Source organism: Lipophrys pholis (genome assembly GCF_963383615.2).
Source record: "Lipophrys pholis genome assembly, chromosome: 14".
Lineage (NCBI taxonomy): Eukaryota > Metazoa > Chordata > Actinopteri > Blenniiformes > Blenniidae > Lipophrys > Lipophrys pholis.
The window spans coordinates 15,308,975-15,326,153 of NC_137633.1; the positions used below are offsets into that span (position 1 = coordinate 15,308,975).

The 17,179-nt window shown below is 42.8% G+C and overlaps 1 protein-coding gene across 1 annotated transcript; it reads left to right on the top strand.

Annotated features, from left to right (window-relative positions):
• Positions 1 to 1,816: 1,816 nt before the first annotated feature.
• On the top strand, positions 1,817 to 17,161 carry lclat1 (lysocardiolipin acyltransferase 1). The gene is made up of 6 exons (XM_080480791.1): positions 1,817 to 2,138; positions 9,251 to 9,418; positions 9,763 to 9,961; positions 11,198 to 11,344; positions 13,462 to 13,578; positions 14,874 to 17,161. Exons 2-6 carry the CDS (start codon positions 9,251 to 9,253, stop codon positions 15,392 to 15,394), a joined length of 1,152 nt encoding a protein of 383 aa, XP_080336917.1. The 5' UTR covers positions 1,817 to 2,138; the 3' UTR covers positions 15,395 to 17,161.
• Positions 17,162 to 17,179: the final 18 nt, after the last annotated feature.

The following is a 17,179-nucleotide window of genomic DNA, read 5'->3' on the forward strand; positions in this document are numbered from 1 at the left end:
CGCTCTCTCTTTTCCTCTTGTCTGTCAGTCCACCTCCACTTCACTCACGTACATGTACATGCAGAGCGTACACGCTCGGATACACTCTGACACATTGACCAATCTACTCACACACATCACTGAACGCTGAGGTAATTTGTAACAGTAGAAACAGCTCATAACTGTGGGTAGAAGAAACAAATGACACACGCGAGGATTTACACTACTTTAAAAGGCTATGTGGGAGAAGTCAGTCAGGAGGTATATCTTCAGTACCATACTGAATGACTGCTGACACATTGCTAACGAGGGGTTCATGGGGGGGAAACACAGGGACGCAGACAAAACCTTTTTGAGCGCTGGGAAAAAAGGGTCCAGGAATACACATACATACCTGTCTGTGATCTCAAACGGGATTTAAGGAAAGACTATTGAAACAGTGTGACGCCTGGTGTTTATATACTCTTCAAACATGTGGACGAAGGGGCATTATTATTGACTCTATCCTCAATCAGATGTTGGAGACTTGCTGTTTTTTTATGTCAATGGTTAAAAACTGTGTGTTTAAATGAGTGCTATAATCTAAATGATGGTACTCAGTCTTATCAAAATGAAAATGTGATGTTGTGTTATGTCAATGGATTAGGAGTGTTTCCTATGTTTTGGCACTCCATGATAATTTGAAAAACCATGGTTTGTGCATTGGTTTAAAGGCTCTAGTGTGAAGCTGGCTTACATGTGGAGTATGTAGTTGTGCTTCTGTGTATTATTTTAGACAATTTTGTCCAACAACATGCATTTGAGGGTAATTGGTTAACTCATTCACATACCAACAAGTTAACTTAGAATAAATAGAATAAAAATGAATAGAATTTACTTTGAGTTCTTCAGCACAACACTGAGTATCATTCATAAGTTTAAGTAGGAAATGCAGTATCATCAAAATCTTATTTCGTACATAATGTATAAGTATCGAGGAAAAGTTACAAGCCACAAAAGTATGTCGAAGAAAAAGAGAAAATTATTTAGACTAAATGAAGGTAACAAACAACATTAACATTTGGTAACTTCCACTTTCCTGGGCAGTGAGATCAGTGTAGCTTGTACAGGAAGCTTGAACCCTCTGGAGGAGGAAATGAAGGTATAGTCATTTCAAAGAGACGCATGACTGTTTGGACTATGACTGTTTTGACTTTGGCTGCTGGTAATCTCAAGTGATTCACTGTGATGAAAACTACTGGGAACGCAAGTTTGGGAAACTTTTGCAAAGCTTTATTGTTCTATTGTACTCATTCAATTTTACTTCAACTCAGTGTTATTCCTCTTCCTGAGTGAAAAATTAAAAATACAAGTGCCCATGTTTCAAGTATATTTATTTAAAGAGTGTAATAAAGGGACGTAGTGTTCATTTGAGAGTGGAATATCTTTTTATGGGAGTGGATAACAAATACCTTTAGAGCAATTGGTTAAAATAATATTCCCAATAAAAAAATTAAATATAAAACTGAAAGAAATATGCAAGGCAGACAGGGTTGTTCTGATTATGGGTATATATGTTGTATACACTATAGAATAGAATAGAATAGAATAGAATAGAGTAGAGTAGAGTAGAATAGAATAGAATAGAATAGAATAGAATAGAATAGAATAGAATAGAATAGAATAGTAACATGTGGAAGGCTTACATAAGTATGAAAAGAATGGATTCCACAGAAAACCACAATAAACACTGTTTACAATGTATTGTTGTTGTTATTGTTGTTGTCATTGTAAACTCGGGGACGCAATGTGTTTCTCCAGCTGTATTTACAGAGCTATACACACACAGCGCCCCCTCTCGGCCGCCGGGTGTAACGACAGGTGAGAGGTAACAAGTTGAGGGGTCGCCTGCTGCTAAAGCCTGCCGCAGCATTTGCAGCCAGAAAAGACACTCGGAGCATGCAAAGTTATCTACATTAGGCCCGGAGTAAAGCTCACTTAGGTGCCAAATTGTTTTAATCGTCGGAAGCTGTTTGGTTCGGTAGATAATCTCCCCTGGTTCGCTAACGTTAGCACGCTGCTAGCTGGCTGGCTCATACTATGTCGCAACCGAGTCACTGAGGCTAACGAGGCTAGCACACCCGAAGAGAACTTTAACGGCGGAGGAAAACCACGAAAAGGTGGGTGTGTTGCGAAGTGACACCGTGTGGGAACTGTTCACCGGCGGCTATCGCTGAAGTGAGCTCAGTTGAGTTCGCTTTTCAGTAGTTCCGTTTGATTTGCGGAGCATTTTAGCCGTTAGCATCTTAGCATTAGCGCGAGCAGTGAGACCACCTGCACTGCAGCTGCAAACCTCAGGTTGTTTTTTTAATTAAGAGTTCAACTTTTTTTTTTTTTTTTTAAGGCTTTAATTATAGTTTAAGTTGGATTTTAATGTGGTCAAACATGGTGTTATGGTGTTTCCACTTCAAAACACAAACTGCAACAACGTCAGCTTTTTCCAGTGTCGTTTGCGTGTTTGCATGAAAACAAATAATTCTCCAAGAGAGGATTATTTACATAGAAAACCTGGCACATCTCTAAGCTTTTAGTTAAATGTTGGCCAACTCGAGCAGTCTCTGTTTGTCCCCTTCCTGTGCCAAATGCAAGAGAAATAATTCACCACCTGCTTAAAGGTCTTCTTGTTTTTGTTCCTTCAACTGGGCGTGGTTTCACTCTGAGTTTCCTTTACTGGCTTCATCTGACAGATTAAACACTTCAAAGGTGGAATCCACTCAAACAAAACAATCAGTAAATCAATTGTATTGATGTCTCAAACGGAAAGTTGTGTCAGATAGTTGTAACATGTTTTAAAATAAGCTGCTCTGTAGAATGCATGGAAAGAAATTATGTACTAAATAGAAATAACTTGAAGTGTGAAAGAAACGAGTCTGATATCTCCAGGACTTCTGGATCACAAGCAGATTAAAGCTGAAGACCCCAAATAGTAATTGTGGAGGTTTGTTTTACAGTTTTTAATATTGAAGTACCTTCCAACCCTGCGATCGCTTGTTCAATACCCCTTGTCGTCTAGTGTTCTTGGCAAATACACTGAAGTTTCCTCCAGTGGTGTGTGTGAGTACTTTGCATGGCAGTTGTCATTATTTGTTTGAGAATGATTGTGTGACTTTGGTTCATGTAAAGTTTGAATGATTAAATGTGTTATATTAGCAATAGTGCCAGGTACAGGCTCCTGACGCCCGTATGTATGAGTTGGTTTCTTTGTTAACTCTACGTCTGACGAAACTTTTGTAAGTTTTATCTCTTATCTGTTAGCTCTGCAGTACTCGTGTAAAATAATCTTTTCCTGATACTAAGTGGAACTTTTTCCCAATACGTCGATACAGTTCACTGTTTTAACATTTTTCTCATCTTTGTGCAGTTTGTCAGCTTATAAAAGATATATGTGTTTCTTAATAAATTAAGCTATAATTACACTGGGCATTTTCTCCCATACTTTAATTTAAACTGGGAAACTTTAATGTCTTTACAATTTTAGCTGATGAAATGAGGGAAATTGTAGTGTATAAGTTACGAGTTTGGAAATAACTCGGCTGAACCTTTTTTTTATTATGTTCAAATCCTTTGAGATGCACCTATAATAATAACCCACACCATTTACCTGTGGGCGAGGCTAAGCACTGAAGATCTTTTTCCTTCCATTTCTATCCAAGTCGTGTTTTCACCCTTTAAGTCTGTTATTTCCTGGGTTTATTGCATTTGTCAGATGTGCACCGTCCACTGTTCTTATGCATAACCCTTCCCCCGTTAATGATTTATCACTGAAAACTTCCTAGGGTCATTTTCAAGTGTCCTATACAGCAGGCGTGTCTAATCCTGCTCTTCTCGGACTGCATGTTTAAGGCCTTTGAACCAGCAGTGAGAGCTTTCTTATTAGACCTTCTTTGAATCAAGCAGTTCAGGTCTGTTAAAGTAGGTAGACATCTACATCATGTATCATATTAGGGACTGTGATGTTGATATGATTCATGAGAATTACAAACATTGATGTGGATATGTATTTGTACTTGTGTATCACTTCTGCACAGAGAATGAACCAATCGACGAAGACAATGTGATTACCACACCAACATGCACAGTCAATATGGTTACAAACAAATCGGAATTTGTAGCCATCAATATTGTTTTTACATTTTGCTAACTGACGTCATCTTCGGAAATCTGTGAGCATGGCTTTCTGAGAAATCAAAGACGGTGTTGTGACAATTAAAGTAACATTATCGACATTTAACCGATTCAGCCCGGAAACAAAAGCCAGATATTTTCAAAGAGAGTAGTCAAGCCATGAGAATAGTCTTAAATGTTGTGAAATAGATCGTAGAAATGGATCACTTTTTCCAGTGCGATTCCTGAGATCTCAAACGGGATCTTGCCTCTGGAATTTTCACATTAGTTTCCGTGGCCGCTATGACGTCAACAAACAGGGTGTGTTCCATAACATTTTAATGCTGTAATTATGTGTTCGTAAGAATGTAATGACGAATTTCCTTCAAAAAGGTATTAGAGATGTACAACGACAACTCAAACTGGGTCCTAAATGTTTTAATTTTTGCCATGTGGATTCTGGTAGAGTAACATTAAACTTAGATGGTTTATGATATCTGTAAAACAAAGCTTTCCACCTTTATGTAATGGTTAGTAAGTAACTTGGTTACATCAAGCTTAAGGACGACTGCAGTTCAACTGTACAATTATTGATTCTCTCGTTTGTTTTTTGAAATATTTGTCACACAAGCTTGTTTTTACCAGTGATGCGGAAGGTCTGTCGGATATTGAAAGTTTGAAGTCATGTTGGAAACAAATATAAGAAGCACCCAGTCATAGCGCTTATTTTAAGAACTGTACACTCCGTCCATCTAGTCGTGAGTCGGTCAAAAAGGGACGGTGTTTTTCATTGTGTTACAGCATCAAGCCAGAGAGTTGCTTCCACTTGTATTATGCTCTGGAAATTCTTTGCCATTACCTATTTCATTCCTCTCCCCTCTGTCTTTTCCTTCTCTGTCTCTTACACAAACACACACCACTTAGCTTCATTGTTTAGCCTAGACATGCTTGACCTCTTCACTCCGCTTTGCTCTGTTGGGATGTCTGGTCTTAGCTTAAAGTTAGGAATGCGAATCGACTGCCAGGGAATTCAGACTTGGACTGTGAGGAAGTGCGCCGTGCCTTGTGTGTGGTGCAGTGCTCGGGGAAGCGCCCGGAGGATCATTACTATGGTGATTAAATAAATGTTGAAATGGATGGGGGTTAAAGCAAACTCACTAGTGGTAGTAGCCGTGGCGTATGAAAACAATTGTTTCCGTGGATGCTACATAAATAGCGTTGCGTCCCTTGTGTTCATGCCGAGCGGAAAAAAAAAACATGTTGATTTAACGCTTTCATTTCCATATTTCCATTCACCTCAACACATCCATGGCTCCAGGTGTGTCGGGCCTTTTTTTTTTTTTGCTGCGTGTGTGAATAGACTCATCCGGTTGTTCCACCAGCCACCCAACGGTGTGTTTTTTTTGTTTTTTGCATGTGTGGGGACACAACCTAATTGTTGCAATTGTGCTGAGCAAGCCTGTTTCCTCACCTCTCCCATGTCTCACATTTTCCGTCGTTACAGGCAGAAACCCTTAAACCCTCATTGCCAGCATAATCATGAACACAAACACTCTTCCGTTGTTTTAAATGCACCTTCAGCCACTTGGGCTGCCGCTGTGAGACGTGCTGTGTCATGGTGCCACCGCCGGTGTCAACAAGGGCAGGATGATGACAGAGTCAGGGGCACCTAGTGTGAACCAAAGATCTGCATAATCATAACAGTAATTGAGGTGGAAAGTATACATAAGAATGATGTACCAGAAGCAAACACAAAAAAAATAAAATAAAAAAGTTTCACTGCAGCACCAGCCCAAAGTTGCCACATCAGCAAGGCCAAGCCCTAATTAAATTAATTTAGACCTTCTTCTTAAGGGACTTGGTTTTAATTGAGTTTTTCTACTTCGACACTTTAACCAACTGAATTTTACTACAGGCAAAATGTGTTGTGAAAAGCTTTTCTTCCTCGTTTGCATTCCCATTTGACTTTTTCTTTAAGTACTTAGATATTTTCCAATCAGTTTCACGAGTGAGTGTCAAATCAAGTTCTTGTCACCACCTGTCCTCATAATATTTGGCATTTTATGAAGTCTTTGTGTGTCCAGTTAGTTGCTTTGTAGAAAAGGCTTTACCAGACAGAAAAGATCATCTGAATTTGAGCAGAAATGATGTGATGCTTTAAAATCCATGAGAGTGAGATTGCTGTTTTTGTTTTTTTCATTTATAGCACTTGGGAGTGACTTTGAATTGTAACTGATCTCTATTTGATTCCTCGTGTGTTGATTAGACCAAATATATACCCGTGGGAACTTGAAGCACTTTTCAAAGTTGGAAACTTGAATTTGTTGCCTTTTGAAATGGGAAAAAGTGTGCATTCTTATGTAAATTCTTTATTTTTCTCTCTTATTCCTGAGACTGAATATGGTTTTCAACCAAGTACAGTGGGACAGTATGGCTGCACCAAAACAAGACCTGAAGAGCTGGCCTCAGACGGACCCCAGTCCAACTCTGGTACGCTGCGAGTGTGACGGGAAAGTAGCTGAACCAGGCCGTGCGCCAGCCGCCGTGCGGACTCGACGAATTTGAGCATCTGATGACGACTTGATGGTCGATTAGGATTAGTCTGCACCCCCCCCTGGGTTGTGCTGACATGTTTTTGTGTCGTGCATCAGCATATTTAGCTCCAGTACTTTATGCTGTTCACCCATTCATGAACACGCCACTGGCGATGCCTGCCGTGCAAGGAGTTATCAAACCCGCAACCCGTGATTGGAAGACATCCCACTCTTCACTGTTCCCACGAGGCGATTAAAGCCTCTTTCTGTGAGGTGTTTACTAAACACATCATTTCACCAGGTCTGTTCAATGGTGATATACTCCCGGATTAAGGCTAAACACATGGTGCTGACTGTTGCAGCCTTTTGAACTCAAACTTGTGTGTACTTGTAGCAGTTGGTGTCCTTCCTGGTGAGGTTGCTCTCACATCAAACCTGACTGTGGGTGTGGTGTTCACACTTCTCCTGCCCTAATGCTCCACATTCAGTCCCACAACTTGACCTAATAACTGCAGAGTGTGAAAGCTTTCACTGTACATGAGATCCAAATGTGTTTTCGCACATGCCGTCCACCGCAGCTCATCTCAATCAGGGTTATGGTTCACGTTCGACTGCATGAATGCTTTGTGAATGCCCTTCAGGCCTCCACAGGTTATTGATACTGAATTACAATTGTAAACCAACAACTGAGCAAATAAGCCCTGAAATTCAAATGGTACTGATCATAATAAAAGAAGATTTGAGTCCTGACAAGATGTCCTATCAAACCACTGAAGTGGGAATGCCCTTGTGGATTTACTGTGTGGGCTGTCAGTGTAACTTTAGCTTTGGAAGATGGTCACCTCTAATGGTACGGAAATGACCAGGGATCCCCGCCGGCATGTCGAGATGAGTCCCTTTTAACTTATCAGATATGTCATGGACAATTGAAGGTCCCATTATTGGGTTTTGAATTTCAGGAGGATTACTGGCTCGGTTCACTTCTGACCGTCTGCGATCTCCACAATGTTGCAGCTACTGTTATGAGCGTGAATAATCGGTGGTCTGTGTACTTGTACGACTGCCACTCATATTCACAGAGTATCGGTCTGATATCTTGTTTGTATCTGCTTCAGTTTCATACCAGCTACTGTTTGAAATGGCTCGGTCATGCTTTCACACATGAATAATTACTGCAACTGAAATTGTGCTAAAAAAAATTTAAACCACATTTTCATTAGTTTTATTTATTTTTTATTGTTTTAGCGCCACATCTTATGTGTGACTCAAAGAGCACCAACTTCTGGCAGTGACTCACGTGTTGTATATCCATTATATTTCAACTGTAAAGGTTTAGTAGAGGACTGTTAGGCTACGATGAAACAGTTAGTTGGAATAAACATGTTGGCTGCAAGCAGGAGACAATTATAGTGCAATAGTTATTTTTTGCTCCAGTATTTGCACGTACGGCATTGTGATAGGTTTTCAAAAATTACAAATTTTGTGAAAGAAAGTTTGAATATTGCTGCGTATTCATGAGATTCTTAAAGTGAAAAAAAATCATTTGCACCCAAGCAGGTTGACCCTGAACTATGGTTACACTAGGCGAAGCTTTATCCTTTGCAGAACAGTGTTTAAATATTATTCAGCCTCCTGCCACTAGTTGGGGCCAGAGAGCCGTCAGACATTGGTGCCGCTCCACTTCAGGTTTTAAACGGTGAAAATTAGAGAAAAATCCTTTTACAAAACCATCTCTGTTTGTCATTACTGCCTTCTAGAAAATGAAAACCAGGTAGTGATGTGCATTTTATTATTAACCTGTACTGAACAGTGGCTGGTGCTGCTGGATTTATCACAACATGCGCTTCCACTGAACTTTATTGAAAGTAAATTCTTTAGGAAGTCAATGGAATACGTTTAACATTGTCAAAAACACACTGAAAATCAATAAAGTCAAACTTTAAGTGGACTTCTCCCACAGTATTTAAAATATAATCTAGTTGCTTCAAGATTGTGATTAAAGGTTTCTTAAAGCACTATTTTCAAGGACAACGTTTAGAACACCTAGCTATAAATCGAGCTATATTTTGGCAATTTTTTTGTTTGGTTTTCATGAGTCGACTCGCCTTTTTGTAAATAGTTTGTCGACTGAGTCACCAGGAGCATCCCTAATAACGTTCAAAGGTGGTTTCGTACTTGATGCCGTCTTCTAATAGTTTAGTTGGGACCATGATTTAGTGGACAACTGTCGAAGCGTGACACAAAGCTTATAACCCACAGTACATTCAGTAAATAACTCAGAAGCCCCAGTTACACTTGATTTAATGACCGCGCACCCACAATTCGTCAGCCGCAGTCAGAAAGGTTCCCCTATTTACATTCCGCACCAGGAATGTCTGCCCTGGTTTTTCCACTGTTTGTGGGAAAATATGTCAGAAGCACAACAGAACCGCAGTCTTTACTATTGATGAGACTGCTGATAAGTGCATTTGTTTCAAGTTACAGATGTTTTTCTCTCCTTTCTTACTTATTCCTTCACTTCAGACCTCCCAGTGCGACTACTTTATTATTTCTTCTGGATTGTCTTATTAATGAAGCTGTCGTCCCCATTTCAGATGGCCGTGTCGGTGCGGGGCCTCTACTTCGTGGTGACCCTGTTCCTGGGGAGTTTCTTTGGAAGTGTCTTCATGCTGGGTCCAGTGTTGCCCCTCATGCTGCTGTCTCCTGCGTGGTACCGCTGGCTCACTGATCGAATCGTGGCGACCTGGCTCACCCTCCCGGTGGTGCGTACGCCGGCTGAGCCTTTATTTAGACTGCCTCAGCGTGGCCTGAAGCTACCTCTGTCTGACATCAAGATGACTCCTCTGTTTAAGCTTTCAATTTATAGTCATGAGTACACTTTATTCATGACGTAGTGACCACCGGGATTTATGTTCTTATTTATCTTCTTCTCACTCTTATCTTTTCCCCGCTATTCATCTTCCCAGTCCCACCTCTCTTCTTCTGCATTGCTTTTAAATCACTCGTCCTCTCTCACTCCTTCATCCTCTCTGTCCATCTCTTCTTCCCCGCGCCTTTTTTCTTTACTCCCCCCGCTGCCCGTCCCTCCTCCCTCTCTCTTCTGTAGTCCCTGCTGGAGCTGGTGTTTGGGGTGAAGGTGGTGATAACAGGTGATGGCTTCGTTCCGGGGGAGCGGAGTGTAATCATCATGAACCACCGCACCCGGCTGGACTGGATGTTCCTGTGGTGCTGCCTGCTCAGGTACAGCTACCTGCGACTGGAGAAGATCTGCCTCAAGGCTGGACTCAAAGCTGTGCCTGGCTTCGGTGGGTATAATATGGCAGGACAAACATTTTTACATTTTTCAACCTGTAAAATAGTGCCAGAGTGATATTTGGTTGCTGTATATATGGAATGGATTTGAGGGGAATACACGCATCTAACATTAGTACCGTTAGAGTTAAGACCCAAATAGGCTTTACCCACGCAAATTGCCATTTAGATTGTTTTGCACAAGAAACCCCAACCTGACTGCCGAACCGCCAAGCAAATTGTAAACATTTCAAAAAAAACTTTTTTTTTAATTAACAAATTTAGCGGAGCAAGCACAACACAGAGTGGAGAGATCGGTGATGCTGTCATTAAAGCTATCTACCTCATTGTGAGCAAACAAGCCTTAAAGCCTTGCTGTCAGGGTGACTTTGTAGAAACAGACATAATACAACAAGTTTTAAGGAGATTTCACTGTATTTTGCACCACGAGGTTACATTACAATTGGCTTTATGGTGAGATTGTAGTCATTTTCAGTCATAATTGTTTGGTTTTGTGAAATTGTAGATCTTTTCAATGTGTATACCACACAAAAAGTTAAAATTTCAAGATTCTTATTTTACTGGGCCGTCCCACTCAAGGTGGGAATGGGCTGCATGTGGCCGCTGAACTGAAATGTCATTGATACTCCTGCTCTAGAGCGACTACTCCTCCACATTTAGAGAAGCCAGTTGAAGTGGTTCAGGTTTCTGATTCTGATTCCTCCTTGGTCAGATAGAATCTATAGAAAGACACTTCAATCTCGAGGCGGCATGCTGTAGATCTGATTGTCATTTTCAGGAGCAAATCGCTGTCGATGCGCCACATGCCCTCCCCAGTTTGAGCCGGTAGTTGAAGCTGGTGTTGCTCTTGATGGATGGAAACACAGATGACTCTGGGGACCACAAAAGCTCCTACTCACTCCCACAGGGACAAATTCAGACCAAGCACATGTACTCCATGGAGAAATGGAATGCATGCCTCATAAAGTCATGAAAAGAAGCTTCAGTATTATATTTTCATGCTCATGTTGACAAACGAGACGTGAATAACCAGCACATGGACACAAGATTAAAAACCTGAGGTCATGTATTTTTCATTTCACGCGATCTCTGAACAAAACGTACGCAGCTTGGTATGATGGAAAGTCTGGAGGTCAGGGCCTGCCTACTTTGGAAAGTATTACAGGTACCATTGGAACATGTAATCATGTATAATCATGGAATAACGATTTGGAGTTTGTGCGTTGCAGGTTGGGCCATGCAGGTGGCCTGCTTTGTCTTCATTCAGCGCCACTGGGAGAAGGACAAGAGACACTTGGAGAACATGCTGGACTACTTCTGCGACATCAGAGAGCCCCTGCAGCTGCTGCTCTTCCCCGAGGGCACAGATCTGACAGGTGACGGCGAAAACCACAACTCTCCTTTCAGTCGTGGGACGATTTCCCATATTTCTCAGAATTGTTCCTGGGCTCAGTGTGGCGCTGCACCTGTCTGACACCTTAGCAGTGACGCTGTTACGCAAACAAAACTTGAGTGCGATAAGACGTACCTAAACCCCGGCGTGCACACACACCCCACACCGTCATTTCTGCAAGAATGCTCTGATCTTTCAGTCCGAGCAGCGGTCACGCTGGGGCCTAAAGCCCGCTCAGATCACGAGTAGCTTTGCTGAGGGAAGCTTAACTTGACTGTATATGGTGACGTCATGAAGGGTCCAGTATGGTTACATCTTAATTGGTCAGCAGATTTAGAGCTTTAAATATTGCTTTACTCTGTGTTAGGTGTGCGCATGTACGAGTGCACACAATCTGTGTTAAGCCTTTTAAACCCGAGAGCTTAATTTGGCGTAACAAACAAGGGGACGTATACGGTATGTTCTGATGACTTATTTAGGAGGCGTTGTGTACATTAATACCAATCCCAGTGACACGCAAACACTGGCTTAGGCTCAGGGTGCACTTAAGCTCAAACATTTTCCAGGGCCTCTTTTTAAAGCTCGCGGAACTTCTGTGCAGTGACTGACAGGCCACATAAAAATGACAGGTAATAGTTTAAGAGCAGATGTCTGTGCGGAGCTTTTTTTGTCCCAGAGGTCCGTCTGAATTAGCTGCATGTTGCATAATGGGACTAATGAGACGTGACATGGTTTACATGTTGGAGCGACATGTTTCTGGGGAATGTGTAGTTGATGAACGGTCTCCTTTCCTGTGTGTATTCTAAACCCCCTGTGGATTTTACAAGTGGAGAAGAGAAGTTGTCATTGTCACAGCTATTCTAGTGATCTATAATACTGAAACTTTAATGTCACGTTACTCATGACAGTCAAATTCCTGCTTATCCGATAAGGATGTCTGATATGTTGTTTCTACCTTGGGTGGTTTGATGATTTTGTGATAGATATCTGGTGGCAAACTTCACCGGTTAAGCAGTTGATAAGTCCAAATTATTTAGATTTAAAATGACTGCTCCCTCTTTAACCCACGAGTGACTATTTGATAACTTCCACATTTCTTCAGCGTTTCCTCAAAACTAATAATGATGAATCGATAGCAGTCATAACAATGCTGCCAGAGGAACGTTTAGAGAACCCGTTAAAATGATTGCGATGCTCAAAACTTCTTCTTCACAGTTGTAATAATTAACCTTAACAACGGTCTTTTCCTGTAGGTCTGTGCAAGAGTCATGATAGATGCATTTAGGAAGAGAATATGTAAATGAATGAAACCAAGCTTCAGCATATACACAACACCCACATTTCATTTGCGTGTTTCATTGAAATTTCCTTTTCAAACATGCGTTTTATTAATGAAGTCATAGTTACAGTTTTCCAAAAGAGAGTCCAAGTTATCATCACTGGAATAAGACACTGGTAGTCGTTGTGAAACATCCGTCCATCCTCTATACCAGGAGTGTCAAGTGTACGATCCAGAAATTAACTGCAATACCTTTATTGAACCAGCAGGGGCGCACTGGCGCACTTCCAATGGAGTGGTGAGTCAGTTCAGGTGATCAGGATTACTACACACATGTAGAAATGTGTCAACATTAAAGTCATTTCTGGAGTTGGAAAAGTTATTCTGATCATAATATGAACTCGCCGACTATATTTTTGTGTTCCAGCTACATGTGGACAAATGTGTTGTGCTTATGAAGATGTAAATAGTGTAATAAATAGTTCACATGGTGAACTTGTTGAATTTGCCGTTTTTACTATTTACATATAATAATGCTATTATTTACTGGTCTGGCCCATTTGAGATCGTGAAGGCAGACGACACCATGGACGCTCACCAGTTCATAACACGTTCACTCCTCCGGGCAGTTTCAATCCGTTTCACCCGACAGTATATTTTAAACTGCTTGAGGCCAACTCCACACAAAAAGTTCCATATTCGACGAGGACGTGAGTCACGTGACCCACCACACCACCGTGCAGCCCCAACAAGAGGTCTGCTGTTCATATTTTCTCTTTTCTTCTCTGTCGCTGAAGACGTTGTTCATGTGTCTCCTGCAGAAAACACTAAAGCAAAAAGCGACGTGTTCGCTGCACAGAACAACCTGCCGGAGCTGGAGTACGTGCTTCATCCTCGCACCACCGGATTCACCTTCATCGTGGAAAGACTCCGAAGAGGTCAGGTTTCCACGGCTTTAACAATGGCAGCAGTCAGTTTGAACAAGTGACCCCCCCCTGAATTGACATAAATTGTATGTTTATCTGTGGAGGTGTAAATAAACAGCACTCACAGCCTGTCATTGAGATAAAACCAGACCAGCAGAAAATAACCTGATGCATTGATGACTGTACTTATTCCACCGACGCTGTTTGCAGCGGCGGGATCATATCTGTTATTCCTCAAAGTCTCAGACCTTTGCTTCATCCCACTGCCAGCCATTACACCTCCCTTCATTGTCTCATGTTTCCGTATGAGCTAATTCTGGCCGGCCTCCAGAGGTCTTAAATACCACCTCTGGCTCCGCCGTCTCACCGCCACCTCCCCGGGATGCTGAGCGTGGCACTAACTCTCCAAGCAGGTGTTGTGAATCACTATGATATCACCAGACTTGGCTAACTGTCCTCCACCTTTCCCTGTATTGCTGACTGACACCACCCAACCCCCGCTCTATATTTACCGCGGTAGAGCTGAGCTCTACAGGGGGTGTCGTCTTGTGCTTTTGATATTTCATTTAGAGCTCGATGAGTGATGTAATGGCAGTGACATCACATCGGCAATGACGGCAGAGCTCATGTGGGTTTGGAGGAGTAAGTCCCTGGATAACCAGTGGTATCGGTGTAATGTGGCCACGGCCTCGGTACTCTGAAGGGTACAAGGCAGACATTTAAAAAAACAAAACAGTGTGGACGTGTAAAAGAGATAATGACGATTCTCTCTTGTCCGGTGACACGTCCTCGTGTCTGGATCTGCGGGGCTTATTGGATGTGTTGTCGGTGACCTTCTTGTGTTGAGAAGCGTTTCATTGTACCGCTTTTGGGTTTTATCTTGTGCGTTTTGGTGCTTCGCCTCCGGTGTTCTGCCGCAGAAACAAGAGGAACATGGAGGATGTGATTAATGGAAAGATGAATGACCCAGTCAAAAGTCAGGTGTGCAGAGTGAACCGTGACTCCGTCTTCGCATTGAGGGAGGAGACAAGAACACGTTGTTGAATGACACATTACGGGAGGATCAGGCGAAACCAGAGCGTGAGAGCAAAGGAAGAGTTGCAGTGAAAGCACCGAGGACTGCATGAAACCAGGAAACAGTTTCGGTTCCTACGTGTGCTATTAGTGCTTTCTAGAAATGTTTATTTCCTTTTGTTTTTTGTGTGTTTATTATTTTCTAGATCTGAGCCTCATAATAGTTTGTCTTTGACTTTTTTTCAAAGCAATATTGTAACTTTAATCTGTGTACATTGAACATCTTTTCCCAGGAGACAATCTGGACGCCGTCCATGACATCACAGTAGCATACCCCAAGAACATCCCTCAGACAGAACGCCACCTCATCCTGGGCCACTTCCCCCGAGAGATCCACTTCCACGTGCGCCGCTACCCGGTGTCTTCTCTTCCCCCCTCGTCCTCCGAGCTGGAGTCTTGGTGTCGGCAGCGCTGGGCGGAGAAGGAAGTCCGTCTGCGGGACTTCTACTCCAGCCAGCCGCGGGGCTTCGACAGAGACGGCGTCGCTCGCGTGCCGCCGTGCAAGTCGGAGCTGCGCGTGGCTCTCATCAAAGCCGCGTCGCTGCTGTACTGGACCAGCTTCATCGCTCTGTGCTTCACTGGCCTGTGGCTCTGGGCTCCGTTCAGGCTCTACTTCGTGATCGTGGTCGGAGTGTTTCTGACCCAACAGAAGCTGATCGGAGGCATGGAGCTGCTGGAGCTGGCCTGCCATAGATACTGGAAGATGTCCGGCGTGAGTGAGAAGAACAAGGTGGTAGACGAGAAGATGCAGTGAGGATGGAAGAATAAAAAGTTTTGAGTCGCGAGGACACTGAAGGTTCAGTTGTCTTTCAGTCCGGAGGGCTGGAGGTTCCCTTAGCGGAGTCCGACGCCCGATGCCTTAGGTCCTGAGTAATAAAGCCGTCTCCTGATGGCGTGCATGGCTTCAGTGGAGAGAGCTTAACTTTCTGTTGAAGAGGAAAAAAGGAATGTTGCGTACTTTTATCTGGGCGGGGTTTAATGGACCTCGTCACACGTGATGTGTCACTTTCCCGCCGTACGCCCCTCCTTTGTATAATCACTGTTATTTAGCCAGCTGTTGGTGACGATTCGGAACCCCGATGTGAACGTGTCATGAAAAAAATGCTGTTAGTATTTGTTACACTGTTGCCATGTGTATGAAAACCGGTTTAATTGGCTGCTTTGTTATCTTTAGTTCCCGCATCACGAATGGAACAGAGCCATAGTACAGACAGCGTCTGTACGCAGAATGACTTGACTAAACTTTATTCAGATGAGCACTGTAAGCCGGACGGACTGATAATTCCAGTTTTTATTAGCCGAGTCAAGCAAGGGAAGAAAAGGACCGATCTAATTACAAGATAATTATTAAGGAGTATACAGGTATATTTGTGCACCATTGTTTACTTTTATTAAGGTATAATTTAAATTGTTTATACGTTTTGGGAGTTGACCGTGTGCAGTTTGTCCTTAGCGTCAGGTATTTGTCTTTTATTATTTTACAGGTTTGCTCAAGTAGCTTTTGCACATAAAAGCCAAAGGTGAGAAAAGCAGCAGTCGCGATGTGGGGAAGAAGTAATCAAAAAAAATTTTTAAAAAAAGTAACCAAACACAAAGCCTTGTTAGGAGCGGGTACCTTCACACACGGCGAGCCGCGCTATCTGTAGCTTCACCCAGGCAACACTTGTGATGGTATCAAATATAAAATGAAAAAGATTTGACTGGGATCTCAAGAGCTGCGGGAGCAGCTGGGCTCCGTGCCCTTTCTGGGAGTGAAGGGAAACCTGGTAGAGGCAGGATGTGGGCGGGAGAATGTCCTGTTGGGACAACATTACCCTTCCAATGTGCAGGGTGGCACGGAGAACCAGACTTGGAGTGGAAAACTCAACCTAATCCCAAAAAGCCCCGTTATGCCCACCTCTGCCCGCCCCCCCCCCCCCCCCCCCCCCCCCCCCGGAGGACTGGCACCGGTGCGCCTGCTAAACCCAATTAGCAGACGACAGCTGAGAAAGCTTCTCCAATTGTGCCAAAAAAGGAGAGAAATTAAAACGAGATTGGAGCCGAGCTCCAGCTGCAATTTGAGCCACCGATTCTGCTTTCGCCTTCAATACGATTGAAGCCACATCAGTGGGCGAGCTCCATTAACGCCGCGCTGATCACTTGAACTCATTTTTTTGTGCGACAAATCTGTCTCTCACAATTCGCCACAACACGAGGCCGAGCGGCGCGTCGCTTTTTGTCTGTGCCGACCCGTCCATTGTGTTTCTACCGGGTGTAAAGGGACTGATTTAGCCACTGTGATGCAGCAGTTTCATTATCAGCTCGTAGTAGTTGACCAAACATGGTACTATTATACTCCCAAACCAGCTTCAATCTCTACATGTCTGTTTTTTTTTTTCCACTCCGTGTTGCTCATTTGATATTTACTTGCCAATGCTGGACTTCTCAAAAAGTCACTGTCCTCAGGAAAACACAGTGGACACTGTTATGAGTCAGTCTCTTATAGGAAGAAATATATATCTAAATAAATATATCAACCCACTCACGTCTCCAGTCATTG